Below are 26,919 nucleotides of genomic sequence, written 5' to 3' on the forward strand. Positions count from 1 at the left end.
TGCATCGCTCCCATGGGGGTGAGGGTGCCTGTCCGTGGGTGCATGGCCACGCACATGTGTGTGCACACGCGTGAGCCAGCAACACTGGTGCCCAGCGAGCAGGGACATGTCAGGGGCCGCATCCTGCAAGGATCGGGGTCATCGGGGGCCGCATCCTGCAGGGATCGGGGCTCAGGGCACCTCAGGGGTCACATCCTGCAGGGATCAGGGACATCGGGGGCCGCATCCTGCAGGGATCGGGGCTCCCCGGTGCTGCTGCCACCAGCGCAGGGCATGGTGAACCTGGTTGTCCCCGGGAGGTGGCACGGCCACATGCAGCTGCTCACACAGGGGACAAGGAGCGGGGCACAGCCAGAGCGCTTTATTGAGGGGTTCCAGCTGGGGCCACCTCAGCTCGGGCCAGCTGAGATGCCAGGAGGACAGGGGACACCGGGACACGCGCTGGGGATGGCCCGCGCTAGAAGAGCCTCTTCTTGTGGGAGCCGGCGAAGGAGACGGAGCTGCGGGGGGTGGCGCACGGCAGCGCCGGGGGGGTCTCCATGCCCGGCAGAGCCCCGGAGCCTTCGGCCTCGTGCGCCACCGCAGCGCCCTCCTCCTCGGGCCACTCCAGCTCCAGGACGCTGCCACTGTCGTCGGCCATCACAGCCTTCTCCTCCTCGGGCTTGGGCCCGAACGCCCAGTCTGCGAGGGAGGAGATGAGGCCCTGAGACAGGGACGTCCCTGTCCCCATCCCTGACCCCATCCCTGTCCCCGTCCCCAGCATTTCCTGCCACCTCCCTGCGAGGGACCCTTGAAAAAGGGCCACCCATCAGACAGGGGGCCCCCCGCAGCTCTCCAGTGCCACAGGGAGTCCAAAAGCTCAACCCCGCTGCGGTCCCCACTGCGGTCCCCAGACTCGCTTGCCACTCACCGGCAAAGTCGTGCACCAGGTCCTTGATGAGGTGGCCCACGATGGCATAGGCGACGACGAGCACGAGCGCAGCGGCCATCACCAGGTAGAGGACGTAGCGGGGCAGGCGGATGCTGTCCAGCGCCGGCGGTCTGTAGTCCACGTAGAGCAGCCCGTCCCCGGCCGCCGGCGACTGCAGGAGGCGGCGCGGCGCGAAGCAGCGGCGCGTTGTCCCCCGCCGGGGCCATGGGCACGGCCGGGCGGCCCCCGGCCCCGCTGCTGCGACGGCCCCGTGGGGCACCGGGGACATCGGGGCCCTGGGTGGCGAGCGGGGCGGGCCGGGAGCGGATCCCACTGAGCCGCGCATGGGGACGGGGAGGGCGCGGAGCCCCCCCGGCCCCGCATAAATCCCTCGCGTGGCCCTGAGTGCCCCGAGCAGATGGCGCCAAATCCGGGTCGCTCTGTCCCCTGCTCCAAGGACGGCGGCCACCCGCCGCGCCGGGAGCCCGTGCGAGGGGCGCAGCAGCCCCGGGCGGCACCGCCGGGCCTGGCGTCGCCCCTGCGATGAGGGAGCCCCGGCCCCGGAGCCCGCAGCGCTGCAGCCGCCTCCGAGTCGAGCCCTGATGTCACCAGGATGACGTCCTGGGTCCCCCCTGCCCCAGTGACCACGGGGAAACAACAGCGACAGAATCCACTCCGGGGCCAGGATCGCCGTGCTGGGATCCCTGCGCCCAGATCGCCGTGCTGGGACCCCTGTCCTGGGATCACCGTGCCAGGATCCTTGTGCTGGGATCCCTGTGCCTGGATCACCATGCCGGGATCCCTGTGCTGGGGCTGCAGGCGGTGGGGGCTCTGCGGCACTGCCCCTGCCCCAGCCACATAGCAGCCCCAGAAATGCTGGGTTTGCTCCAATTCGGGCCCAAAGGAGCGTGAAGGAGGCAATCTGCAATGGGGGGAAGCCGGGGTGGAGCGCCCTGTGCTCGGGCCCCTGCGCCGAGGCTCTGGCAGGGGGGACAGTCACTAAAAACACTGTTTCCCGTCACCCTCTCCCCTGAGATCCCACGTGAGACCTGGGCCAGGAGCAGCCCTGTGCCCAGAGCCCTGGGGACGCCAAGGCGGCCACTCCACCACAGTGACCCTCCCACCACCTGAGCCGTGAGCCCCCTTGGGCAGCTGCCCTGCAGGGAGAGGTCTCTGCCCCAGGGCCATCGAGGGCCCCTGTGCCCACAGCGCCAAGGGTGAAATCACAGCTCAACTCGGTTGGCAGCGCTCAAGGACGGGGCTTTATTACGGGCACCGCGGGGGCCCTGGGAGGTCCGGGCAGGCCCTGCCTCCCCCTCCGACTCACGGAGCGGGTCCCTGCGGAAAGAAAATCCACGGGCAAATCCGCTGGGCTTGGCTCCGGAATAACCTCCGCACAGGGCCAAGGAGGCCGGAGCAGCCGTGGTGCCGAGGGAGCCGCTTCCAGGCGCTGCGGAGCTGCAACTGCCGCGAGCCCCGAGAGGAGCCCCCCGGCCCCGGCCCGGAGGTCATGGAGCAGCTCAGCCGGGCTCAGGAGGAGCAGACGGGTCGGGATGGAGCAAAAGCTGCTTCCTGGCGCCCGCGGGGCTCAGGCGGACGCCTGCAGCTTGGCGAGCCCGTCGGCGTACTGGAATTGCGGGCCGCACTCGTAGTCGTACATGTCGAGCGCCACCTCGCAGCTCTCGCGCACAACGCGCTCGTCGTCGCGCGCGCCGGCGCGCAGCGGCTCCAGGCAGCCCTCGCAGGCGATGGCGCCCAGCGCCTCGGCGCACTCGTGCCGCACCATGGGGCTCTCGGCACGGCTGCGCAGCGCAGCCACCAGCCCCGGCACGCTCGCCTCGTGCCGCAGCTGGCCCAGCACGAAGCCGATCTCGTGGCGGAAGAGGGCGCTGCCGCCGCGCAGCCCTGCGGGGAGGGGGCCACGGTGACGCCGTGGGGACCCGCGGGGACGCCCAGCAGAGCCTCCGCGCCCCAGTGGCGGCGGTGAAAAGGGCTTGGTGGCCGAGCACAGGGGCTTGGGGACACGCCAGGGCCTTGGGGACAGGACGTGCTGTCCCCCAGGGTGCCCACCCCACACTGCTCCCTCCCAGTCCACGTCTCAGCGGGACACCCAGGCCTGCAGGGGCCAGCAGCCCCCGTCATTGCGAGTGGGTGCCTGCGGCACTGCTCCATGCCACGGTGCAGGTGACAGCCCCCATGAGCGTGGGGGACAGTGACAGCCCCCTCGTGCCTACGGTGGGACCCCTGGGCCACCTCCTAGGAGCTTAAGGCACAGAAGGCAGCACAGGCCCCAGGGGTCGCAGAGAAACCCCTGTGGCATCGAGGGGCCATGGCACAAACCCACGGGTCCCCCTAGGAAATCCAACCCTGATGGGATGGGCCAGGGCCTCTCCCAGCAGGAGCCATGGGGAAAGGACTGAAAAAGGGTGCTGTGAAACACCGGAAAGGATGGGAGATGCTCCGCTGCTCAAGAAAGGGCCCTGGGGAGCAGCGAGCTCTTCCCGAGCGCCAGGAGGGCAGCTCTAAGCGGGGCCCTGCATGGCAGCGCCTGCCCCGTGGCTCCGCGGGGCTCTGTGGGGCTGCCCTTACCTTCGACGAGCGCCAGCGCTGCCTCGCGGCCCCCCACGTTGCGCAGGGCGAACATGGCCCGGTAGCGGTCGAAGAGCGGGCGCGACTCGTCCAGGAGGGCCTCGCGGAGCTGGGCCACGTCCGTCTCCTCCGCGGGCGGAGCAGGATCCACGGACGAGTAGGGGCTGCCGCCCGCCTCCTCCCCGTGCTCCTGCAGCCACTGCAGCCTCCGCACGGCCAGCTGGCAGGTCTCGGCCACCTGCGGGGACCGGTCCGGGCTGCTCCGTGGGCAACCGGGCTCCACGCGCTTCCCCGCTTTGGCCCTCGGCTCCAGGAGCTGCCGCCCACGCAGGACAGTCCCGGCCGCAGGACGCGGTGCTGGCGCCCAGCACGGATGCTGCTCTGCACCGACCCCCCCAGCACCGAATCCCATAGGAGAGCACCCGCAGGGAGCCTCACCTCGACCACGGGGTCTTCCGAATAGCGTTTCAGGACATCCAGCACCTCCGGATTCCCAATAGCACCCAAGGCTTCACCTTAAGGAAGGACGTCAGGACATTGTGAAGGTACCTAAGGAGGCGGGGGCCCGTCCTCACTGAGGGAAGCGGGGACCTGCTCCAGCCAGGCCTCCTGCTGCTCGGGATCGGTGACGGCCCCGGCCCGGACAGCTCTCGCGGGGCACGGCCAGGCCCTCGCGCACGGCGGGGGCAGTAGGGCTGCTCAGCCTGGGGGCTCTTGACACCCGTTAGGGTTTCCCAAGCCGTGACGTTCCCCGTGACGTTCCGCAGGCCCCGGCCTCTGCTTGAATGGAGGTTCCGAGGTGCCTCCCAGCTCCCTCTCGGCGCCAGGGCCCAAAGCAGGCCCCGCCGGCCGCCACGTACCCGCCTCGTGCCTGACCATGGGCTCCTGGCGCGGGTCCTGCAGCACGCGCAGCAGCACGGGGATGGCGGCGGCCTCGCGCATCTGGCCCAGGCAGTAGGCGAGCTCGTGCTTGAGCAGCGCAGAGCTGTCATCGAAGCCGCGGCTGATCCAGCGCACGGCGGCGGCGCCGCCCAGGCCGCGCAGCGTGAAGAGCGCACGGAAGCGGGCGGGCAGCGGCTGCGCCACGTCCAGCAGCGCTCGCCCCACGGCCTCCACCTCCTGCTCCGTCACCATGCTCCCGGCGGCGCGGGGCTGCCGCGCGGGAAGCTCCTCTGGGGGAAGCTCCTCCGGTCACGCTCTGCGGCCACCTGCGAGGGGAAGGGGGTCACGGAAGGGCCGGGCGCAGGCAGGGAGCGTCCCCGCGACGGGGAAACGGGATAAGCCCCCGCGCGGCCCCCGCCTCCCCTCGGGGAGCCCCGGGCGGGGCGCGGAGATGGAGCCACCGCCGGGAACGGGAGGGAGCGGAGCCCACATGGAGCCAGGCGGGGCCCGCGACACCGGGTCCGACTCAAGCGAGGCCAAACGGCTCCCGGCACCGGGCCAGGCTGAACGGGACCCGGCCCCTTCCAGGCGGCCGGGCCGGACGGACCGAGCCGCGTCCCTGCAGAGCCCCGGACAGGGAAAACCGGGAACCCCAGGCCCGGCGTTCCGGACGGGCCACGAGCGGGCGCGGAGCGACACCCCCCTCCCGAGCCCCGAGCCCCGCGCCCCGCCGCGCTCACCGGGCGCCGCCATCACCGCCGCTGCCACGTGACCGCGCCGGCCCAAACCATCGCGGCTCCGGGGCGGGCGGGGCCGCGCGCCCACGTGGGAGCCCCCCCCGCCGCCGCCGCCGAGTGGGAGCGGCCCGGGCCGGGCACCGCCCCCCGCGCTGCCGCGGAGAGCGGCCCCGGCGCGTGCGCAGTGCGCAGGGCTGGCGCGGCCCCTCCGGAGCGTGCGCAGGGCTGGCGCGGCCCCTCCTCCAGAGCGTGCGCAGTCCTGGCGCGGTCTTGACGCGTGCGCAGTGCTGGCGTGCTTCCCCCCCCCCCCCCGCACGCGTGCGCAGTGCTGGCGTTCCCCTCCGGCGCGTGCGCAGTCCTGGCGCGGGCCAGGCCCGGGTTGCTGCGGTGATGGTGGGCGGCCCCGCGTTCCCGCGGCTGCTCATGGGCGCCCATCACGCCCAGGCCGCTCCGTCACCCCCCGAAGTTATTCTGCTTCCCATCAGGCTGCTCCACTGACCCCCAGAAGTGCCCGGTTGCTCCCAGGCTTCCCCATGGCCTCCAAGGGCAGCCCCATTGCCCTCAGAGTTGTCCTATTGCCCCCCAAAACTGCCCCACCGCCCCCCAGGCTGCCCCGTTGGCCTCAGAGTTACCGAAGTGTTTTCCAAAACTGGCCCATTTTCCCCCAAGTCTGCTCCATTGCCCCCCAAGGCTGCTCTGTCACCCCTGAGGCTGCAAATGGGAATGGAACGCATTCCTGGCTGCTCCTTCCTGCCCGCTCCGCTCCTGGTGATCCCGATTTTCCACTGCGCTCTCCCCGACTTGGCAATTTTCACCAGCATGCAGCCAGAATGAGGCGGGGGCTGGGCAATTCCCAGCTCCAGGGAGCCCTTATCTCTTTCTCTGGACCAGGGAAGGGAGTTGGGAGCTTTGGGAAGGCCCTGCTGGAGCTTGTGGCAAGCTGTGAACTGCCTTGTTCTGTGCAATGATGGCAGGGCACCCACCTGGCAGTGTGGGAGGAAGCCAGGGAGGGAAGAAAAACCAAGAAAAACAGAAAAAAAAAAAGAAAAAGAAAAACCATGGTTATGTTTAAAAATCAACGGCTGGTCCCAGAAGCGCCTGCACAGGCTGCCCGAGGCGGTGCCACTGGGCTGGAAGCGGCTGCGCGTGGTGCCCACGGCGCCCTTTGCCGTGGGGCCCGGCGCCTTCCCACGCCGCCGGCACCACCAGGTCTTCCGGGCAACGTGGCACCTTCGTTTTCCATGGGATGCAAAGCAGAGGGAAGCACTGGATTCAGGAGAGCAGCACAGGGAATGCCAGCGCGGGCGTGCGGAGCAGGCAGGCGGCACAGGCCCGCGCGCGCCCGGCCACTCCGACACCTTTTGCCGGAGGGCTGGAGACTGGGGCTTCCAGCCGAGGCTCCATCCGGGCCCAGGGCTGACGGGGCCACCCCGTGGGGTCCTGCCCCTCCCGCAGCCGCCCCCGCTCCCGTCTCTCCCGCTGCCGGAATGGCGCCCGCGGGAGCTCGGAGGCGCTGCCGGGCAGGGACGCTCTGGGCCAGGTTCCGGAGCAGCAGTTTGCAGGGGGGATTTCACGCCCAATGCCAGTGTCCGCCCCAGGCAGCTTCTCTTGCCCTCTCAGACGCGTTCACACGTTTCGTGTCCCCAGAGGAGTTTTTCCCTTCTTTTGGGTCTGAGCAGAGCACCCTTGGGACAAAACCTTCCTCAGCGCGTTGCGGCGAGCTGTGGAGCTCAGCGCGGCTGTGCAGCGGTGCTGCGACGTGACCAACGGCTGCCAGCCCCTGGCCCTTTGCCTCAGCACCTCCGTGTGCCCAACGCGCTGGCAGTCCAGGCACGTCCCACGACAGAAGCGCCTTGGGCACCTGAGGCAGATCTGGCTTCTGGCTGCTCCTTCCTTGAGGCCGCGGGGACCCAGTGGTGACAGCTCCATCACAGCTGCGTGCGCCCTGCACTCTGCAGACCCGCATTTATCCTGCAAAGGGAAAACCCGCCAGGCCGCCAAGCCGAATCGAGAGCCCCGTTTTATTTACCCAGCACAGAACACATCACGGGAGTGTTGAAATCCTGGCAGAGAACACAGGCATGAAGTACATTCCCCTGCCTTGAACCACCGCGGCAAAACTGGCATGGGCAGGACGCAGGCGGCCTCCTCCGAGCCGGCAAGGCTGCTCCATCCACCCCTGCAATAGCCGTGCCGGCTCTGCCGGCAGTGCTCGGGGGCAAGGGGATGGGGTCCCTGTCCATCCGGGTCCTTGTCCTCGGGATCACTGCTCACCGGCGTGCACGGCGGTGAGCTCAGCCCTCCCCGCACGTCTCGAAATACTGGCACATGAGCTCGCGCACCTGCTCGGCCCGGCCGTCCTCCATGGCGGCGGGCGCGGGCTGGCACGGCTTGGGCAGCTCGCTGGGCTCCGTGCCCTCCAGCCACTCCTCGTTGAAGGGGTTGTCGTGAGCCTCGCACACGTTGTGCAGGATGCAGCAGGCCAGCACGAGGGTGGGCAGCAGCTCCAGGCTGCAGTCGTCACACTTGAGCAGGATCTGCCAGCGAGCCTTGAGGCGCAGGAAGGCGTTCTCGATCACGCTGTGCGCCCGCTTGAGGCGGTAATTGAACTGCAGCTGCCGCTGCGTGAGGTTGTCGTCCTCCTGGTAGGGCTTGAGGATCCAGTCCTGCAAGGGGTAGGTGGCATCACCCAGCAGCACGTACTTCTGGGCCTTCCCCATGAAGGGTTTGGGCGGGTTGGGGCACAGCCGGCCCTCCTTGGCCAGCACCCACAGGCTGGAGCTCTCCAGCACGGCGCTGTTCTCCATGCTGCCGGGGAAGGCGGTGGAGACGTCCCAGAACTGCCCCAGGCCGTCCACGGTGGCCTGCGTGAGCATGGAGTGCCAGCCCTGGCCGTTGCAGTAGTCGGCGCCGAGGCGCAGCGGCGGGTGGATGGGGATGTGCAGGCTGTCCAGGGCGCCGATGCAGTGCGGGAAGCCCCAGCGCGTGCGGAACACGCGCACCATGGTGTCCAGCTCCTTCTCGCCGGGCAGCCGCAGGTAGAGCGGCTTGAGCAGCAGCACCACGGCGTAGCTCACCTCCCGCACGCACGCCTGCACCGTGGCGGGCCCCACGCCCAGCAACGGGCCCACGGTCTGATACTCCACGTTGGTGGCCAGGTGCCACAGGGCCACGGCCACCCTCTTCTCCAGGGGCAGCGCGGCGTGGAAGTGGGCGCCGTGCGGCGCCAGCCCCGGCCGCAGCCGGTTGCACACGTAGAAAAAGGTCTCCTTGGACATGCGAAACTTCTCCAGCCAGTCCTGGGGCCCGAATTCCTTCAGGACCACCCGTTCCCACCAGTCCGCGCCACGGAGGCTGGGCCACGCACGAGGGTAGAAGTAGCAGCTGGTTCTTCTCCGGCGAGCGATGAGGAGCTGCGGGCGCGCGGGGGGCCGGGCCGGGCGTGAGGCGGCGCCCGCGAGACCCCCCAGCGCCACCCACAGAGCCAAGCTCCCATCCCCAGCCGGGTCCCCGAGGTCCCTCCTGTCCCCTGTCCTCCGTGTCTGCCACCCACAAACCCCACATCCCCGTCCCTTGTTTCCTTCTGCCCTTCGTGTCCCTCCATGGACCTGCCGTGTCCACCTTGTCACCCCACTTGCAGGCTGCCCACGTCCTTCACATCCCCCTGTCCATCATGGTCCTGTGGCCCTTGTTCCTTGTGTTCCCTGTGGCCTTTGTCACCCCTCATCCTTTGTGTCTGTCCTCCATCTCCCATGTCCTTTGTGTCCCCTCTCTCCCTGTATTTTTCATGTCCTGTGGGACCGTGGCGCCCATGTCCCTGCCATGCCCATCCACCCCCCATTCTTTGTGTCTCCCTCTGTCCCCAGATCTTTCCTCCATGTCCCTATACACTGTGTTCCCTGTCCTTTGTATCCCCTTGTCCCCTGCCATGTCCTTTTGTGTTGCCAGAATCCCCATGCCCTTTATGTCCCCCAGATCTTATTTACTCTGTCCCCATGCCCCCCACGTCCCCATCCCTCCTTTGCTTTGCCCCACGTCCCGAGTCCCTCCTGTCCCCACGATGCCCCTACATTTTGTCTTTCATGTCCCCATACACCCTGTCCTTTGCCACCCATGTCCCTCCATCCTACAACAGCCCCCCCATGTCCCTCTGTCCCTTGCAATCCCCAATGTCCTCATGTCCTTTGTGCCCCCCCTGTGTCTGCTGTGACCCCCACCATGCCCCCATGTCCTCTGTGTCCCCATATCCCTCTGTCGCTTGTCACTCTCCATGTCCCCATGTCCTTTGTGTCCCCATATCTGTTGTCATCCCCGTGTCCCCATATCCTTTGTCCCCCAGCATGTCCCTCTGTCCCTCTCCCTGTCCCTATATCTTTTGTGTCTCCCTGTGTCCCTCTGTTGCCACCCCCACCATGTCCCCATGTCTTTTGCATCCCGCTCGTGTCCCTCACCATCCCCGCCGTGTCCCCACGCCCTTTGTCCCCACCCACCGTGTGCCTCTGTCCCTCACCATCCCTCATGTCCCTGTATCCTTTGTGTCTCCCCGTGTCCCTCGTCACCTCCCCATGTCCCCATATGCTTCATGTCCCCCCGTGCCCCTCGCCACCCTCCCGTGTCCCTGTGTCCTTTCTCCCCCAGGACCCCGCCCCGCTGTCCCCCCCCGTGTCCTCCGCGCTCCCCGCGCCGCCGCGGCCCGCCCGGTCCCGGTGCCGTCACCGTCATGAGGCGCTTCTGGCGCTGCGCGTAGTAGAGGCGCAGCCAGGCCGCGCGCTGCGCCTCGTGCCCGCGCGCCGCCATGTCCGCGCGCGCGCCCGCGCGCCGCCGCAGCAGCGCGGGGAGCAGCAGCAGCGGCGGCGCCGCCGGCCCCGGCATTTTCGAACCGGGAGCTGCCGGGAAGGGGAGGCGCCGCCGGGGCCGCGCGGGGCGGAGCGAACCGCCTCGAGGGGCCCGGCCCGACCCGGCCCAAACCACATCACATCGGCCTGACTCGGCCCGGCCCGGCCCGGCCCGGCTCGGCCCACATCACATCGGTCTGGCCTGCATCATATCAGCCCAGCCTGACCCAAACCATGTCACATCGGGCCGGCTCGGCCCAAACCATATCACATTGGCCCAGCTCAGTTTGGCCCAGATCAGACTGGGTCGGACCAGTTTGGCTTGACTCAGACTGGCCCAGATCGGCCCAAATGGATTGGATTGGCCCAGATTGGCCCAAATCAGGTCAGATCAGTTTGGCTCAGACTGGACTGGATTGGCCCAGATAGAACTAGTTTGAACTGGCTTAGTCTGGATTGGATTGGACCAAGCTCAGATTGGCCCAGATAAGACCTGATTGGCCCGAACAGGTTTGGATTGGCCCCGACCGCAGCAGATCAGTCCAGACTGGATTGGCCCAGATCAGCCTGTATTGAACCAGGTTAGACTGGCTTGGCTCAGCCTGGCTCAGACCAACCTGGATTGGCCCAAACCAGATTGGCCCAGATTAGACCAGATCGGACTGGCTCAACCTGCCTTGGAGCAGACCAGTTCAGCCCGAATAGAACCAGTTTGGACTGGCTTGGATCAGACTGGATTTGACCAGTTCAGATCAGCCCGGCTCGGCCTGAACTGGACCAGATTGGCTCGAACTGGCCTCGTTCAGCCCAGGGCCTGTCTGGACCCAGCTCAGCTCAGCACCGGGCCCCATCCTGGCATAGCCTGGCTGGCCGCAGCCCCGGGATCAGCCGGGATCAGCCGGAGCCACAGCCGGGACGTTCCCTCCGGACAAGCGCTGCTGTCCCACAGCTCCAGCTGAGCCCGTGTCCTGCTCCCTGGCAGGAAACCTTCCCAAATCCCCATCCCTCCCTGGCTGCTTCCTGCCCCCCGTGGCCACGCACAGGTCTCCACCTGGGACAAGGGGAGGTGACACCAGCCTGGTGTCCCCTGCACCTCCCCTCACCCCTCATTTATTTACACCCCGCTCATTTATTTACATCTCCCCCACGCCCGCTCTGTTATTTCCGTCCGCACTGACTTTATTTACACCCCTCTGCTTTGCAGCGCAGGGATGTCCCCGTGCGCGGATGCTGCCCTGCCTGTTGTGTGGCCCATTGCAATTAATTGACTGCGTGTGCAGGAGAGATTGGAGAAATGGGCTGAGCTACTAGGGGAAAAAAATAAAAAGTGCGTTTGTGCCTCAAAAGGGTTTTGGACTGAGCAAGGGGATTTCCCTATTCCCGAGTTCCTAGGTGATGTCTGGGAATCGGAGCCAGCCCCCTGGCCAAGAGAAAAAAAAAAAGAAAGAAAAAGAAAAAAGGGGCTTCAGATGCTTGATTTCCTGAAATATTTTGATTAAAATAATAATAATAATCATTATTTTTCAGGCCCGCGAGCTTGTTTTGCCCCTGCCCAGCCCCGTCCTCTTGGTGCTGCATCTCGCTCCACGGGTTCCTATGGAGCCCGAGGGGGTGGGGCTGGGGGCAGGATCAGGGTTCCGGTCCCGGCCAGGGCCAGGTGCCGATTCGCGGTCGCGGTCCCGGTCCCGGTCTCGGTTCGGCCCGGCCCGGCCCGGCCCGGCGCAGCCGCCGCTTCCTGTATTGATTCGAACGCGCCGGAGCGGGCGCTCCCGTGGTGCCCCGCGCGGGGGCGGGGCCCGCCCGCTCGCAGGCGGCCGCCATATTGGGCAGCGCCGCGGCCGGCCCGCAGTGACAGGAGGCGGCGGAGGCGGAGCGGGGCCCAGCCGAGCCGAGCGGACCTAAGCGGAACCGAGCCGAACCGAGCCGCGCAGGTGAGGAGGGCGACGGGCACCGGGGCCGCGGCCGCGGGTCGGCTGGGGCCGGATCTCCTCCCGGTGCGGCCGCCGGCTCCCTCCCATCCTCTCGCCGTGACCCGCAGCCCCGGGCGCTCCCTGCCCCCGCCTCCCCTTCATCCCGTTCCCGGTGCCGCGGCCGCCTCGCGCGGGGCCCCGTGAGCCCCGCGCCGCCGCGGGTCCGCAGGAGCCGCCGGCCCCGGGCGCTGCCGTGACGCAGGCGGCGGCCGCGCTGCAGGGGCCAGCTCGGGCCGCCCGTTGTCCCCGGGCCCGCCGTGCTCCCGTGCCTTTGGCCCGGCCGTTCTGGACGTCCGGCTGCGAGATAGCGGCAGGTGCGGCCGGGGAGCCGCGGGGACCCCGGGCACAGCCCAGACGTGTCCGGCGCGGGGGTGCCCCGCGGCTCCCGGGGTCGCTCCGTGCCGGCCCGGCAAGCGCCGGGTTTCCTCGGGCTGCTGTGACCGACGACGCCAGCCTGGAGCTCTGCGCCTCGGCCTCCTCCCCGAGCTCATTTTGTATAAAAGACCATTTTTATTTTTAACACACAAGCGGAATTTTTGTGGACTGCTTGGGGAGCTCCCCACAGTTTGGAGATTCTCTGACTTAGGGTTTTTTTGTGACCTGGCTGTGGGTGCCATCGCATCCTCGGTAGCTTAAAGCTCCTGATAAAGCCCGGGCCTTTGGAAAGGCCTGGCGTGGCCGGTAAAGCTCCGCAGGCAGAGCTGCTGGCGAATTCTTAATCTTGCCTCATAGCGCAGTGCCTTCCGATAAGACTTGCAGTAAAGCGGACCTCCTATCTCGAGCTGATGCTCCTAACAGCTGGTTTGAGTCATTAGGAAGAATACGCAGACAAGGGTGCTTCGTGGGGCCTTGTGTCTCTGTGGAAGGAGCCTTTGCCACGAGGGTTGGTGCTGGCACACGGATGGAGAACGGGCTCTGGAGCGGCTCCGAGCGCAGGGCAGCTCCGTGTCGGGAACGTGCCGGCTGGGAGACGGCTCCGTGGAGAGGGGGCGTCTCCTGCGCCGTGCTTCGAAGATGCTCTTGCTTTTCCTCTGCTTATCAAAGCCTGATGCGCAGTAGGGCAGAGTACACAAACTACCGAAAGGAAAACAAAACAAAACCCTAAAGATTCTGTAAAATTTTATGAAATACGTGCAGGGTACATTCTTTGATGCTTTTGTTTGCTGTTACGTAAGTTTTTTCGGAGCCTAGAACGTTTAACGTGGCAGTTCTGCCCCCTTACCTGGTTGAGTTACCCCTGAAGCTTCAGTACTGCCCTCCTTGCATCCCTACCCCGCTGTGTGGCTTGTGGTACGTGCAGTAAACACAGGAGATACTCAATATCTTCTAGGGAGTCACCAAAGTGAACATGACCATACGCTTGTGGACTCTTCCAGCCGCAGTAAATCCCCTTATTTCCCCCAGCTGTCCAGCAGCTTTCCCAAAACCTGTATTTATGTGGGCAAAGTGACCCTCAGGTGACAACTCGAGGTCGCTCGGGGCGTACGGGGTCCTCTGCTCTGCCAGAAGCCAAAGGCTGCAGGTGCAGAGGCTGCTATAGCTCAGCCTTTGTGTCTCCGTAAGGATGCGGCACTGGGGGAACGTACGGAAACGGGGCAGGTTCTGCCTGTGGGACACCGGGAAGCAGCGTCCAGCCTTACCCGCCTGCCACAGGGACTGGGGTGAGATCCCAAAATGCTGCGAGATTAACTCGCATCCCCTACTCCCCTGTAATCTGAGGCAATCATTCCCGCTTCCCTACCTGGCCTTTGGGAATATCCATTGGGAATATCCTTTGCCGCCTGCATTTCATACCTGTCTTGCCCTAGCACAGAAGCCCTGGCAGCCGTGACTTGTTCCATTACAGCAGCAGCCACGGAGCAGATGAGGGAACAACCTGGTTGGGCCTCGGTATCTCCAGAGCATCATCTGCCCGCCTTGAACCTGATTTTTAATTCAACCTTCAGAACTTTAATTAAGCCTGAGCAGCAGCCAGGAAAGGGGGAGTTGCTCGTTGTCCAAGCAAGGCACGTTTGCTAAATAACGTGCCCCTAAAACTGGGGAGGGCTTTTTATGGGCTGCCTGTTATTGTTTTGTCCTCATAATATATGAGCCCGTCATGAGGCTGCCTCTTAATTAGGCGCCGAAATTGCCTTTTGACCCACGGGCGAGAGCCAGCACAGCAGTGCCCCAGCCCCGAGTGTGTTTACATTGCGGCACCGTGCGTGTTTCCCAGCGAGGGGTTCCTGTCCTGCTGAAGACTTTGTTCCCTATTTCAACTTCCTTGGGAACAGGCATCCCTCTGATTTATGGAGGGGAGTTGCGGAAAAAAGGAGAAAAGCAGAAATAATCGCTATATGTAGGCAATAAAAAGGGTTTAATGGTGATGCTCTTGAGAGATCACCTGCTGATTGCCTGATTGTCACGACTTGTCTGCTCAGATAGAGACCGCACTCCTGATAGACCGTTGCCAGCTGCATTGAGATGTGTGTTGAATGCGAAGGCGATCCCTGAAGACAGAGTGACAAACATACAACGTGCTTAATTTATTACCCGGAGCTTGAAGCAAACTTGGGCATCCTGCAGCCGGGGGCCGGGCTGCCGTGCGCGCCGCGGGCTCTGTGTGTCCTGCCGGCCTCGGCTGCGCCGCGGAGCTTTGCGGGAGGTTTGGAGCATGGCTGGGAGAGCGGAAAACACGCTCGCACTTTGAGCAGAGTGGCAGAATGAATTAAAGTTGCAGATTTGTCGCCTGCGGTCTGAATTACAGGTTGGGCCCTTGCCTGCGTGAAGGGATGGTGTTTTTATAACACTGGAGGCCAAAGAAAGCATGAAGAGCTGCGGGTGTCATTGATCTTTGGGCTTGGTGCTGCGGGGTAGCAGCATGAGTTTCTGCCCTCCCCAAATGAATCGGGAGGGCGGGTCTAGGCGGGAGATGGAAAAGTCCTTTGAGTCGCTTCGCCTTTCAGCTGGAGCTCGGATTTCTCCCCAGCCTGTTCGGCCGCCTAAGAGCTGCCTTTTGGGGGGATTTGAACCTTGTGGAGTCCATGGTGGTGACTGCGCAGGAGGGCTGTTAGCTCCCCGTGGAGGACGAGGCTCTGCCCAGAGTGCTTGGCCTTGTGCAGCCCTCGCAAAGGCAGAAACACTGTGGATCCTCACAGCAGCCTGCGGGAAGGAGGATGCGTCGCTGCGTGTTACGCTCCGAAACACCCGTGCGATGGGACGGGGTTGGCGCTAGCGCGAGGTCCTGCCGTATCTGCGGAACGGGGAGTCTCCGCGGCCTCCGAGAGCGCCGGCTAGCAAAGCAAGGGGGCAGATCTTGAACGTCACCAGCATACAGCAATATTTTCAATGCTACAGTCTCTTGGTAGTACCTCCGCGTAGAGAACTGTCTTGTTTGAGGCAGTGAAGCTTGTGTTTTATTTTGACATAATAAAAAAAATGCTTAATCTGCTGCTTACATATAAGGCTTACTTCTGTAAATTTATTTATTTTTTACTGCATACCTTTGTAAATCATTGGACAAGAGATTGCGTAATGATTTTTTAGAAGGTAAACACTGGTAAAATTTACACAGAGCTTTAGCTTTTTGTGCTGCTGAGAGAAGGTTGGTTGCCTGGAAATGGTGGTTTGGCGTGATGGGTGAATGCTGTGACCGTTCCTTCCCTTCGGAGCAGCTCTCCTCCGCGCTGGCCAGGAGCAGGGTGTCTTGCTCCTTCCAGAAGTTAATGTCAGCAAAATGTTTTTAATGTTCAGCATGTATTTGTAGCAGACTTGCTTTGGGCTGTATTTTAGCTGCAAGAAAGTCCAAAATACCTATTCAAAGCTCTAGAAAATGAGAGATTCTGTAACACCTGGCAATGCCGTGCGATGCTGCGGGTGAGGCAGCAGGAGCTCCCTGATCCAGCAGCTTCTCCTGCCGGGAAGGGCCATTCCTGGCTGCTCTCCTCCCTGCTCCCCCGTGCCAGCCCTCGGTGAGTGGATCCAACTGACTGAACCAGCAAAACTTCTGCTCTTTTGGGCTGAGTTAACTTTCTGTGATTTTAGTGAGCCAAACTGAGATGTCAAACCCTATGTGATTTACTTTCTCCAGCCTCTTCCCCTTGGTGAATTATGGGGTTCTTCCTGTGGGTTTTTAGCTCAGTAATGAAGTGTTTTCTCTCCAGGGTAGCACTGGCTGCTGTTAGGTGTCAGCCCAAAGAGCAGGCAGCCTCCCGGGCTCGGGGTGGGCTCTTGCCATTCTTACGCTCAGGTATGGAAGTGGATGGGTTTTAATTCCTCTGGAAGTCAGAAAGAGGAGAAAAAAGAAACGCCCCCTTCTCTCAAGAACAGTCAAGTTATCTGGAGGAAACAAAGGATCTCAAGGAGCCGAGGCAGTCGGGTGTTCTTCTGGAATACATATTTTGTTACTAATTAACCAGCTGGCTTATGCGTGGAGGGGAAAGGCTTTTTAACTCCCGCAGAAGAACTTGAGTATTGTGACTTTTACTGTTTTCTTAGGTAGCTTAAGGCTTATCTTGGGGTTGGCTGGATTTTATCATAGCTAGCATTTCTTGCAGAACAATAATTCTGTGCTGAGTGGGGGTGCCGAATCAAAGTGCGTTTTGTTCGTTTTATTGCCCCAACTTTAACGTATTCAAATACATAAATGTGTTTTTCACAGGATGGAGCTGCTTTTAATAAACCGCTTGCAGAATGATGGGCGGTGGGCAGGGAAATGGATGCAGTTATCCCGCAAATTGTTTGCTTGCCATTGGAGGGGCGACCTGGACCAGTTTGGATTCATCAGATTTGCTAGGCTTGAAGTTGTGGCCTCACATGAGGGTTTTCCATCTTCACTGAGCCCTTGTGTCTTGGTGTGATCTGCCCAAGCAAGTCAAGAGTCGGACAGGTCCTTAGTGGAGATGTTAAACACAGAAGATGCTGCTTGGAGACCTCAGGATCCGGATCTGGGATCCGGAGGAAAGCCAAAGGCAGCTGGACTATGGGTACAGTATATTCCTACATTAAAATGGGCCTGAAGGGAGTGGAGGAAATCTTGGTATAATTCAAACACAATTAATGCTCTGTTGATGCTGTATTTGGAAGCACTTGGAGCCTGTAAAGGGTTGTTTGGGGCTTATTAGTATTATTTTTGTGTTCTGCTTTTGCAGTCTCTCTTCTCGCACTCTTTACTCTCCATATGCCCCATCTCCAACATCTCGTTTTATTCGGTAGAAACCGATTGCCATCAAATTTAGCAGCTCTCTCCAGTCTTGCCTCCGAAAGAGCATACGGGAGACAGCGCCTAAATTACAAATGATAGTTGGGGAGGAGGGTGGGAGAGGTGTAAGCAGGTGTGCTCGGAAGCAGCTTGGCATTAGCTATTTAAGGAATGCTCCTGTGGAAGTGTTAGCACATTTTATGGCAAGAAAACCAAAGAGCACTAAGTTTCAGCAGCTCTGAAGTGTTCAAGATCCACTACTGACAAGCAGCTTGATAAAAATAAAGCAGCTCTGCTAGCCAGTAGCTGCCTGTGGCCCTGACTTCTTGTGTCTTCTCGTCTTGCTTTTGTTCTAACTTTGCAAACGCCGCAGTGCTGACTCGCGTCCCCCTGCCTCGCATGTTGCTGCGACCCCTCTGCCTCGGCAGTAGGTGCCCAATTTGGAGGGAGACCCTTGGGCAGGGTTTGCGCTGTGGGAGGTGGCGCTTTCCGCAGCAAATCCCGTTGGGAGCGGCAGGCAGTTCCGCTGCGGGCCCTGTACGTGGCAGTGTAGCCCGTTCCTGTGTGCTCTGCTCCTGGGACGGCTCTCGAAGCGCAGTTGCCTCCCTGCTTTTGCCACAAGTTTGTGTCTCGAGGCAACTTCCTTTGTGTTGCTGGGACTCCAGCCAACTGCACTAAACGTTTATAGAGCAGCAGCGAGCGGAGATCGTGCTCTGCTCCCGCCTCTGTGTTGCGGTTGTCTCTCCGGAATGCTTGCTAGATTCCACCTTTCCCTTCGGAGATGCCTACCCGGCGTGCCCGTTCCGGTGGTGCCTTTTGCATCAAGGCAGTTGGCACCATGCTTAGGGTCCCCTCTGTTCTCTCGAGTTTTGGGGTTGGATGCAGCCAAGGTGCTTACACGGATGAAGCTGCCCTCTGTCCGCTCTGTTTGTCAGGTCTCCCCCCTTCTAGGCAAAGGTTAAGGGGTGTGTGTGTGTATATGTGTGTGTATATACGTGTATATATATATGTGTGTGTGTGTGTGCTCCTGTGTGGGTCTCGTAAGCCTGGGTCCTCTGGACACAAAATGCCAATGACCTGTGCGTGTGAATCAACGGCCAAGGGCAGCAATGCAGAGAAACGCCCTCAGCAGCAGCCTGCTGCTGGGTTTTGCCACGTAACTTTGGTACCGCTGCTCTTGCAGGTGGTCTCAGCTTTGAAGAACGGCCTTAGATTTCTGTTTTGAGATTCCAGCACTTGTTTGTGCGTGTGGGCAACTTGCAAAATGGGCAGAGGGGCTGAAGGGCTGCAAGGGAAAACCTGCTGTGCTGCAGTGCTGCTCTTCTGCTGTGCTTTCATTCACTGACCATCTGAAAAGCACCTTGAACCTCTCTGGTCAGCGGTAGAAAAAGAGCTGCTAGAGAGTGGCTTCTTCGTGCAAAGGTGTGATATTTTGGTAACTTCCTTCTCACTCTTGCAGCAGACTAGTTACTGTCTGGGCTTCATGAAGATAAATTCCTGGGCCTGCTGACCTCCCCAACTCCCCTGTCCTTTCCACCATGGACCAGGATTACGAGAGACGTCTCCTGCGCCAAATCAATATACAGAATGAAAACACGATGCCTTGCGTGAGTACAAATGTGTCGGGGTTCTTGGCCTACCTATTAAGTTGTTGTCTGTCCTGTGTGTTTTTAACTTGAGCAGTTGAAGGGCGTAGAGCCTTGTCTGTGCAAACCTTGGGGCTGTGACTGGGTTCCTGACGATAACTTCATGCAGCTTCTGCAGCTTAAACTGAGTTTGTGCTTGAAAGCTTTATTGGACTTGAAATAACTTAATCTTAATCTGTAGTGGTGTCCCAGTACACATGGAACGCAGAGTTGGAGGCTAACAAAGAAACTAGCTTCAAAATTGGAGAATAAAGTATCCAGAGAGGAAGCTTTAAAGAGAAGGGAAGATAATGTATCTTGTTCCCTATGAAGGTTATGGAGCAAAACCTCCTGGAAGCCACTTCAGGACACGTGGAGGATATGAAGGTGTTTGGGAGCAGTCAGCACAGAGTCACCAAGGGCAAATCAGCCTGCTGAGACAGCTGATTAGCTAAAGGCGTGGAGAGAGGTGTTGGTTCCACTGATTTTTAGCCAGGCTTTTGCCAGTCTTACCCGCTATCCCTGCAGCCAAACGAAGGGTGGGTGAGAATCGGGCAGGGCCCGTGGCAGTGGGCAGCGGTTCGGGAGCTGCCTGTTGGGCTCAGGCAGGACAAACACGAGTCCCACACCCTGGGCAGAATGATCCTGTGCAGCAAATCAGGCTGTTACCGAGTATTCATAAAACAGCTTTGTGGAAGAGGAGTGGTGGCAGCGTGGCTGTGAGTCAGCGGGGTGTCCCTGTGGCCAGGAGGCTTATCTGTGTCACGCTGCTTTCGTGACGGTTAGCCAGCAATCCAAGGAAGGTAACGATTCCCGTCCTCCCCGTGAGGTGACTTCTGGAGTACTCTAGAGTATTTTCTGGAGTGTTCTGGAGTACTGTGTGTTGCTTTGGGTTCCACAGTACGAGAGTGACAAGGTAGAGCAAGCCCAGCAGAGGCCACCAAGGTGGCATCCTGGAGCTTGAGGAGTCTCCATCCTTGGCGATACTGCAGACTCAGCCGGGGAAGCTGCCCCCCTTAATCTAGCTTTAAATCAGCCTTGTTCCGAGAAAAGGTCCTTTCCACGTAATTTAATCTATCAAAGAAAAATAAATTGACCACAGTCAAGAAACGTGCAGCTTACCTTGAAGGAGCCCCCCCAGGTCAAGGCTTCCAGGTATCGACAGTTCTCACTCGAGAAGGGTTGGTGAGAAAGAGGTTGCTTAATTTGCTCTTTATTTTGCCAAAAGATCTGGCAATTGTTGAAATATGGCATGCTCATTAGCCCTGTTAGGGGAATAAGCCCATATTGGCTCTTCTAGCCTTATTGAGCTTGGACAGAGCCAGTTTGATGTTTTTCAGACCCCCACTGTGATCACCATTTGTTCTTGCATGTCTTTTATTCTTCAATTTAGGTAGCAGAGATGAGAAGAACACTGACGCCTTCCAATTCTCCAATGTCTTCTCCTAGTAAACATGGAGACAGATTTATTCCCTCAAGAGCTGGGGCCAACTGGAGCATTAACTTCCACAGAATAAATGTAAGTTTTATTTTTTGGATTTTTTTTCCTTTCTCTCTCCTGTCTCTTAAAGCTCAAAGGCTTGGAATGGAGGCAATGGTGCATTTCCATGTGCCTAGCACAATTGTTCTGCTTATTTTTTGTATCGGGGTCTTCCCTGTCCTGGAAGAGTTATTCTGAATGTGCCTGTCCTGGCCCGCAGGGGCAGCCTGCAGGCAGGCTTCTCACTTTGGAATTTTGTATATATATTGAGAGCTTTCTATATGGTGATACCATGTTTCTTCCTTTCAGGAAAATGAAAAATCACCAAGTCAAAACAGGAAAGCAAAGGATGCCACATCTGACAGTGGCAAAGGTGAGACCCTCTTTCCACTACGCTGTGAAGTGCCTACAGCTTTTTGTTTCAGCCTGGTGCAAAGCTGGAAAGCAGATGTGAACCCTCACACTTCTGTACTTGTGCAAAAAGGGTTTGTGAGGTAAATGATCCCATCCAGGAGTGCTCATCTCAGCAAGCTGCTGGCTGAGCAACCGGAAAGCAAGAGTTTACTTCTACCCTTGAGGTATTATGTCATGGAAAGGCTTTTTCTGATTGAGCGGAAGGAGGGGAAACTTGTTGCCAATCCAAGCTAACGATCTAATAATTGGAGTTCTCTGCCCAAACGCTTGCTTGGGTTCACAGATGGCCTCGCTTACTCTGCCCTGCTGAAGAACGAGCTCTTGGGAGCAGGGATTGAGAAAGTTCAGGACCCGCAGACGGAGGACAGGAGGCTGCAGCCGTCCACCCCGGAGAAGAAGTCCCTCTTCACCGTAAGCCAAGCGCGTTGCACTCGAATCAATGAGACTTGCTAATGTCATGAGGAAAAAGCCTGGAGCTCTGTCACGTTGCTAGTGCAAGAGAGTTATTGTTGTCACTCTGTTAATGTGAACTGTGATAAGAAAATCTGGTGGCCTGTAGAATGATGATGAATGGCTGCACACTTCCTTTTTCTTATGCTGGCAGTGAAGCTGAGTTGGAACTAAGCCCTTTGGGCGCCCTAAAACTGTGCTTAAGTGACTACCTCAAGGTTTAAGGAGAATTTTAGTATTGTTTTGAAATACCTGGAAAAGGAAGGAATGGAAAAGGTTAGGAAATCTGCCCAAAAGAAAAAAAAATCTAAAAAAATCCCAAATCCAAAAACTAAATCTGGGTTTAGTTAGGCAGTGGCTGCCAGCTGCTGTGTTGCAAGTGACCTCCTAGGTCCCAGCCGTGCTCAGGTTCTTATTCCATGGGTTTTCTTCCCCAGTATTCCCTCAGCACAAAGCGCTCCAGCCCGGACGATGGCAATGAAGTGTCGCCGTATTCCTTGTCTCCCGTCAGCAACAAAAGGTAATAAAGATTCATAACAAGCTGGGTGGAGAGAAGTGTTGGGACAGAGGGTTGACATTCTCTGGGGGTTCTATGGCAACCAAAAATAGCAATTCGAATTAGTCCTGGAAGTCTTGGGGGCTGGAGTAGGGACAATTAATCTCTCTAAGGATCTCACATAGATACCTAATGCTTTTCGAACAATCTTCAACAAATCTAATTCCTTCCAGTCTTACTCGTTGGAAGGAATTTTGCACTTTCTGTTTGTGTGTTTCTGTAGAAATGCGGTGCTGCTTTGAGGAGTGGCTACAGCAGTCTGTACAGCCGTCTGCAGTAGGTAAAAGCCTGTAGTTGTTTCTGCGTTTCCTCTTGTAAACAGCCAGAAGCTGCTCAGATCACCTCGAAAACCAACGCGGAAAATCTCCAAGATTCCTTTCAAAGTGCTGGATGCCCCGGAGCTGCAGGATGACTTCTACCTGAACCTGGTCGACTGGTCCTCTCTGAATGTCCTCAGTGTTGGCCTTGGGACTTGTGTTTACCTATGGAGCGCCTGCACTAGCCAGGTAAACGACTCCTGTCCAGAGAGGGAAGTAGCAGTTGTCGGTGCTTTCCCAGCCGTAACGTCCTTCCGAACAGTGGAATTTCCTGTGTGAGGGAATTCAGCACTTGTAATGCTCTGTCCCAAGTGTTTAGTTTGTCAGGCAGCTAATAATGTGGTATGATGCTCACAGATGTTTCTTCCTTTGCAATGTCTTATTTTCCAGGTAACCCGGCTGTGCGATCTGTCTGTGGAAGGAGATTCCGTAACGTCCGTGGGCTGGTCAGAACGGGTCAGTACAAGATTGTCAACCATAAGAACTGAAGGACTTAATCCAGATGCTATCACTGGAGCTGTATAAGCCTTTCTAAGGAATTGTGACTTCCTGGGTCTTTTTTCTGTCTTCCTCCAAACTCTCTGCACATTTTTGAGCAAATGTATTTGCTTGTCTGCGCTTATTTCTTCTCTGCTGATTGGGAGGGGATGGAGGGTGACCTTCCAGCTGGAGGTTCTGTAGGCATTTGGTAAGATGTAAGAGAAGGGGAAAGAAACAGTTCACTTATCCAGCTCTGGACAAGAAAATACCATGTAAACATGTCCTAGCTAAACTGGTTGGTTCCCCCAGCAGGGGAAAAATTGGAGATTGAAAAATAATATTACATATATTATATATAATATATAATATATAATATATGTAATAAAATGTATATAATGTAAATGCAAAATGTATAAAATGTAATAAATGTATAAGTGTAAATGTAATATAGTTTATATATATTATATATAATCTCCCATTTTTCAATCTCCCACAAGATTTATTTTTATATATTTTTATATAATATATAATTTAATTTATAAGATTGATATATATATTATATAATATATAAAAATTATAATATATATTATATATATAAAAATTTGTGGGTTTTATTCTCCACATGTGGCTTTTGTTTTGTGTCCACCTCCACTTAATGTCTCTACTGATCATGGGTTTTCTGTTTGTGTAGGGGAACTTGGTGGCAGTTGGCACGCACAAGGGCTTTGTACAGATCTGGGATGCAGCTGCAGGAAAAAAGCTTTCCATGCTGGAGGGCCACACGGCTAGAGTTGGTAAGGAGATGAGCAGGAGGGCTCGAGTGTGTCTTGCCTTCAAAAGTGACTTTTTTTTCCTCCTGTAAAGGAGGGTCTGCTTGAAATAGCAGCATTCCAAAATTGCAGTGATTGACATTTATCCCCGGCTGCGTTTTGGGCACTCTTTGGAAATGTTATCCCTTGGTAGCCGCTGTGTTTTGTTCTTGGGCGCGGTGGTTGCGGCGCCGCTGCAGGTGCTTCCTCCGGTCTCGGGCGCTTTGGGCTTGGTTACAGCATCTCTTCCCTGCTGCTGCCTTCTGCTTTCAGCCTCCAGACAGGCTGCTTCACACTGAGATTTTCGGTTCCCTCGTTTTTCAGGAACTGTTTGTTTTGCTTGGGGTGATGGTGCTCTGATGGCTGCAGTTAGGTTGGGGAAGTCGAGACACTTTCCCCGTTCCATTTCGGCACTTTCCTGCACTGCGGAAGGGGATTAGAGGCAACGTGGGGCTTGGTCTTCCGCGTGGTTTCAGGACCTCCCAGTGGGAAGGAGGGAGCGCCCGGGCACTTGCTTTCCGCCACTGTCCCCCGCGGTGGTGGCGGCTCTGCCGCTCCCTCCGCACGTCCCCGACGCTCTGGCTGTGTCTGCGCAGGTGCCCTGGCGTGGAACGCCGACCAGCTCTCCTCCGGCAGCCGCGACAGGATGATCCTCCAGAGGGACATCCGGACCCCTCCGCTGCAGTCCGAGCGCCGGCTCCAGGGCCACAGGCAGGAAGTCTGTGGGCTCAAGTGGTCCACGGACCACCAGCTCCTGGCGTCTGGGGGCAACGACAACAAGGTGCGGTAGCTGCCGCGGGTCGTGCGTGGCGCAGCGTCCCCAGGCGTCACCAGCAAAGGCCGCGCTCTCCCTCCAGAGAGAGCCAGTCTCCCTGAAAGAGCCACTGTTCCAATCCCTAGGCTGTTCCCTACCATTGGTCTTGCTAAACTTCTCTTCATTCTTATCTCCCTCTTTAAATCAAAAGACATTTTTAATTTTGCTTCCATATTTGGCTAATTGAAACTATAAGGTTTTGAGCCCAACCGAACTGTACTTCCTGACCTTAGGTAATGTATAACCAGCTCGGTCGTAATAGCGCTCATGTGAGTGGAAGCAAATTGAATTTAAAAGCCTTTATAAGTTTTAATACCTATAACTCAGGCTTGTAGTTCTTGAATCCCATATGGAAGAAGCACCTGCTGTGAAGCAGCAGTGCTCGGAGCCCTTCGGAGGGGGTTGCTAGGTAGTGAACTTGCCCGAGGTTTCAGTGACAGCTGTAGACAGTTCTTCCTGCTCAGAATATCTTCTAATAAACTCAAACACATTTCCAAATGTGTGCTGGAATAATCCAGTCCCAAAGACAAAAGAAAGTCTTGGCTACGTGTTCGGTGACCCCGTGCCTTTGTACGCTTAGCCGAGGAGCTGTTTTGTTTCCTTATTAGCCAGCGGTCCAGTGGCCCCTCGGCAGCGTGGTGACAGGGAGGGCCCGGCTCCCCGCGATACCCGCGCTCAGGCAGAGCTGCGGGAAGCTGCGCGTTGCACAAGCGCCGCCGGCCGCGCCGACGCGGTCTGCAGGCGCTGAGCACGCGTGACGGCAGCGCGAGCTCAAGCCCGTCTCCCCTCTCCGCCAGCTTCTTGTCTGGAACCACTCCAGCCTGAGCCCTGTCCAGCAGTACACGGAGCACCTGGCAGCCGTGAAGGCCATCGCCTGGTCCCCGCACCAGCACGGCCTCCTCGCCTCCGGTGGCGGGACCGCCGACCGCTGCATCCGCTTCTGGAACACGCTCACAGGGCAGCCGCTGCAGTGCATCGACACTGGCTCCCAGGTGTGCAACCTGGCCTGGTCCAAGCACGCCAACGAGCTGGTGAGTTCCCGCTCTCAGTGCGCCGCCGCACTCCCTGGGTGAGGGAGCAGCATTCCCATCCCCTTCTCTCCTTCCAGGTGAGTACGCATGGATACTCACAGAACCAGATCCTCGTCTGGAAATACCCCTCGCTAACACAAGTGGCAAAGCTAACGGGACACTCATACCGAGTCTTATACCTGGTAAGCCCTGGCCGCGTCTCCACAGGTGACTCTCGTAGCCGTGGATTTGTCCCGTGCCCGCGTGCCGGGAAGAGGCTTGGAGCACCGCACGGTGGCACCGTGAGCTGCCTGTTGTCTAGGCAGAGATCAGAATGTTGCCCTGCGAGCAGTGAAAAAACCCTGTATCTGGTTTTCCTGCCTGCGAGGGATACTTTGATTTGCTGCTATGGAAATGTGAGGCTTTGGTAATGAATAGCAAAGCCTGCCAAAACTCTTCTGAGGAAACACAAGCATCTTCTTATTCTCTCAAGATTTTTGCACTGTTTTTTTCATTGGTGAGATTGCATGCAGGGGAAGAATCTGACACTTTCAGCCTTCCCAATGTGGCATTAAAATGTGGCTTTGTTACCATTACGTGGGGCTTGGAGGGGTGTCGTTACAAAATAGTATCAGCGTATTTATCATCTGTGAGTGGGTTCCAGTGTAAGTGACTAATGCTGCTGGCGTTTGCCAGCTCCCTCACGCTTCCTGTCTTAGAACATATTTATAATCCAGGGAGGAATAGCCTCAGTTGCAACTGGCTTGGATTCCCTAGCGCAGGAATCCTCTTTATGTTAATTCCACCCATGTGTTCCATAACTGCATAAATAAGAAGCAAGTGCTCGGATTGGCACCTACTGAGGCTGTGAATAAGGCACATGAAAGCAGAGGTAGCTGTCTGGTTTCTCACCGCCAGCCAAGTGGGAAGGAGAGCTATAAATCTTCCCTGGAGGTTTCCACCCTTAACATCGCAGCAGTCGTTCAAGGCTGTTCTGTCTCGGCCTTAGGCGATGTCCCCTGATGGGGAGGCCATAGTCACGGGAGCCGGAGATGAAACCTTGCGGTTCTGGAACGTCTTCAGCAAAACGCGCTCAACGAAGGTGAGGAACGGGGATGCTCCGCAGGCCGGCGCCGCCTTCGCGTGGGGGTTTGTCCTGGGCTTGCTCTGCTCCTCTGCAGAGCTCTCCACTCCCTCCCAGGGCTGAGGGACGTTTGCAGGGAAGGGTTAAGCCTCACTGAGCTAGAAGGGGGTGTTCAGCCATCAAACGACAGAAAAGGCTGCCCCGCGGAGCGGGCAGAGCGCCGCTCTCCTGCCTGGTGCGGGGCCACTAACCCCAGCAATGGAAGCGCCGGGCGCTCCAGAGGGAGCGTCACGGGGAGCCCCCTCCGCCTGCCGCCTTCCCTGCCGGCATCCTGCTCCCAGCTGCCGGGGTCCTTGAGGATAATTATCCTCAGGTCCTTCCGTAACCGCTGAGAGTGGTGGCTCGGGTGGGGATGCCCTGGGAAGGACCCCTAAAAACTTGCTCGTGGTGACAGCAGGTGCCAGAAATTCCGTGAGCTTCTTGGACATCTCAGAGGCGGCGGAGAATGGGATTCTGCTAGGGCTCACCTTGAGGGAGCTCCGGACTTACTATTTGCCTTCCTTTTCAGGAGTCCGTATCCGTTTTAAACCTCTTCACCAGGATACGATAAACCCTCTGTATTACCACCCAGGAGGCCACAGTCCGACGTACCAGGATAAAACCACTAACTTGGTGTGCATGGAACCCCAAACGATCAGCCAGGAGGGGAGTGAGTGTCCGTGGAGCTGAGGATGGATCTAACAGATGCTAATTAAATATGTGCTTGTGAACCACACTG

At 58.7% G+C, this 26,919-nt stretch overlaps 4 protein-coding genes across 4 annotated transcripts; 1 reads left to right on the forward strand and 3 right to left on the reverse strand.

Moving 5' to 3' along the window:
• Positions 1–457: 457 nt before the first annotated feature.
• Positions 458–1,199, reverse strand: SMIM44 (small integral membrane protein 44). The gene is made up of 2 exons (XM_088535047.1): positions 911–1,199; positions 458–681 (listed from the first exon to the last, which is right to left on the reverse strand). Exons 1-2 carry the CDS (start codon positions 1,197–1,199, stop codon positions 458–460), a joined length of 513 nt encoding a protein of 170 aa, XP_088391173.1.
• A 1,298-nt stretch (positions 1,200–2,497) lies between these two features.
• On the reverse strand, positions 2,498–4,680 carry DOHH (deoxyhypusine hydroxylase). The gene is made up of 4 exons (XM_088535046.1): positions 4,360–4,680; positions 3,938–4,014; positions 3,500–3,737; positions 2,498–2,815 (listed from the first exon to the last, which is right to left on the reverse strand). The coding sequence occupies exons 1-4, from the start codon at positions 4,631–4,633 to the stop codon at positions 2,499–2,501; spliced, it is 906 nt and encodes a 301-aa protein (XP_088391172.1). The 5' UTR covers positions 4,634–4,680; the 3' UTR covers position 2,498.
• Positions 4,681–7,412: 2,732 nt separating this feature from the next.
• Positions 7,413–9,990, reverse strand: LOC148592410 (uncharacterized). Its single transcript, XM_088535048.1, has 2 exons — positions 9,835–9,990; positions 7,413–8,531 (listed from the first exon to the last, which is right to left on the reverse strand). Exons 1-2 carry the CDS (start codon positions 9,988–9,990, stop codon positions 7,413–7,415), a joined length of 1,275 nt encoding a protein of 424 aa, XP_088391174.1.
• An 8,546-nt stretch (positions 9,991–18,536) lies between these two features.
• FZR1 (fizzy and cell division cycle 20 related 1) lies at positions 18,537–26,911 on the forward strand. Its single transcript, XM_010212770.2, has 13 exons — positions 18,537–18,709; positions 20,121–20,246; positions 20,517–20,580; positions 20,905–21,032; positions 21,509–21,591; positions 21,950–22,133; positions 22,335–22,400; positions 23,116–23,218; positions 23,830–24,014; positions 24,845–25,078; positions 25,156–25,260; positions 26,067–26,159; positions 26,710–26,911. The coding sequence occupies exons 1-13, from the start codon at positions 18,641–18,643 to the stop codon at positions 26,749–26,751; spliced, it is 1,482 nt and encodes a 493-aa protein (XP_010211072.2). The 5' UTR covers positions 18,537–18,640; the 3' UTR covers positions 26,752–26,911.
• Positions 26,912–26,919: the final 8 nt, after the last annotated feature.

Source organism: Tinamus guttatus, unplaced genomic scaffold (genome assembly GCF_059628265.1).
Source record: "Tinamus guttatus ecotype Peru unplaced genomic scaffold, ASM5962826v1 Tinamus_guttatus_pri_ptg000610l, whole genome shotgun sequence".
NCBI classification, from domain to species: Eukaryota; Metazoa; Chordata; class Aves; order Tinamiformes; family Tinamidae; genus Tinamus; species Tinamus guttatus.

Bases quoted from the DNA above. Each gene is read 5' to 3' on its own strand.
- SMIM44 (XM_088535047.1), bottom strand. From the start codon at position 1,199: ATGTCCCCGGTGCCCCACGGGGCCGTCGCAGCAGCGGGGCCGGGGGCC. The intron at 682-910 runs GTGAGTGGCAAG...CCTCCCTCGCAG, and splicing joins CCTGGTGCACGACTTTGCCG to ACTGGGCGTTCGGGCCCAAG.
- DOHH (XM_088535046.1), bottom strand. From the start codon at position 4,633: ATGGTGACGGAGCAGGAGGTGGAGGCCGTGGGGCGAGCGCTGCTGGAC. The intron at 4,015-4,359 runs GTACGTGGCGGC...TCCTTCCTTAAG, and splicing joins CATGGTCAGGCACGAGGCGG to GTGAAGCCTTGGGTGCTATT. The intron at 2,816-3,499 runs GTAAGGGCAGCC...CCCTCCCCGCAG, and splicing joins AGCGCTGGCGCTCGTCGAAG to GGCTGCGCGGCGGCAGCGCC.
- LOC148592410 (XM_088535048.1), bottom strand. From the start codon at position 9,990: ATGCCGGGGCCGGCGGCGCCGCCGCTGCTGCTGCTCCCCGCGCTGCTG. The intron at 8,532-9,834 runs GTGACGGCACCG...GCGCGCCCGCAG, and splicing joins GCCAGAAGCGCCTCATGACG to CTCCTCATCGCTCGCCGGAG.
- FZR1 (XM_010212770.2), top strand. From the start codon at position 18,641: ATGGACCAGGATTACGAGAGACGTCTCCTGCGCCAAATCAATATACAG. The intron at 18,710-20,120 runs GTGAGTACAAAT...TCTTCAATTTAG, and splicing joins ATGAAAACACGATGCCTTGC to GTAGCAGAGATGAGAAGAAC. The intron at 26,160-26,709 runs GTGAGGAACGGG...CTTCCTTTTCAG, and splicing joins GCAAAACGCGCTCAACGAAG to GAGTCCGTATCCGTTTTAAA.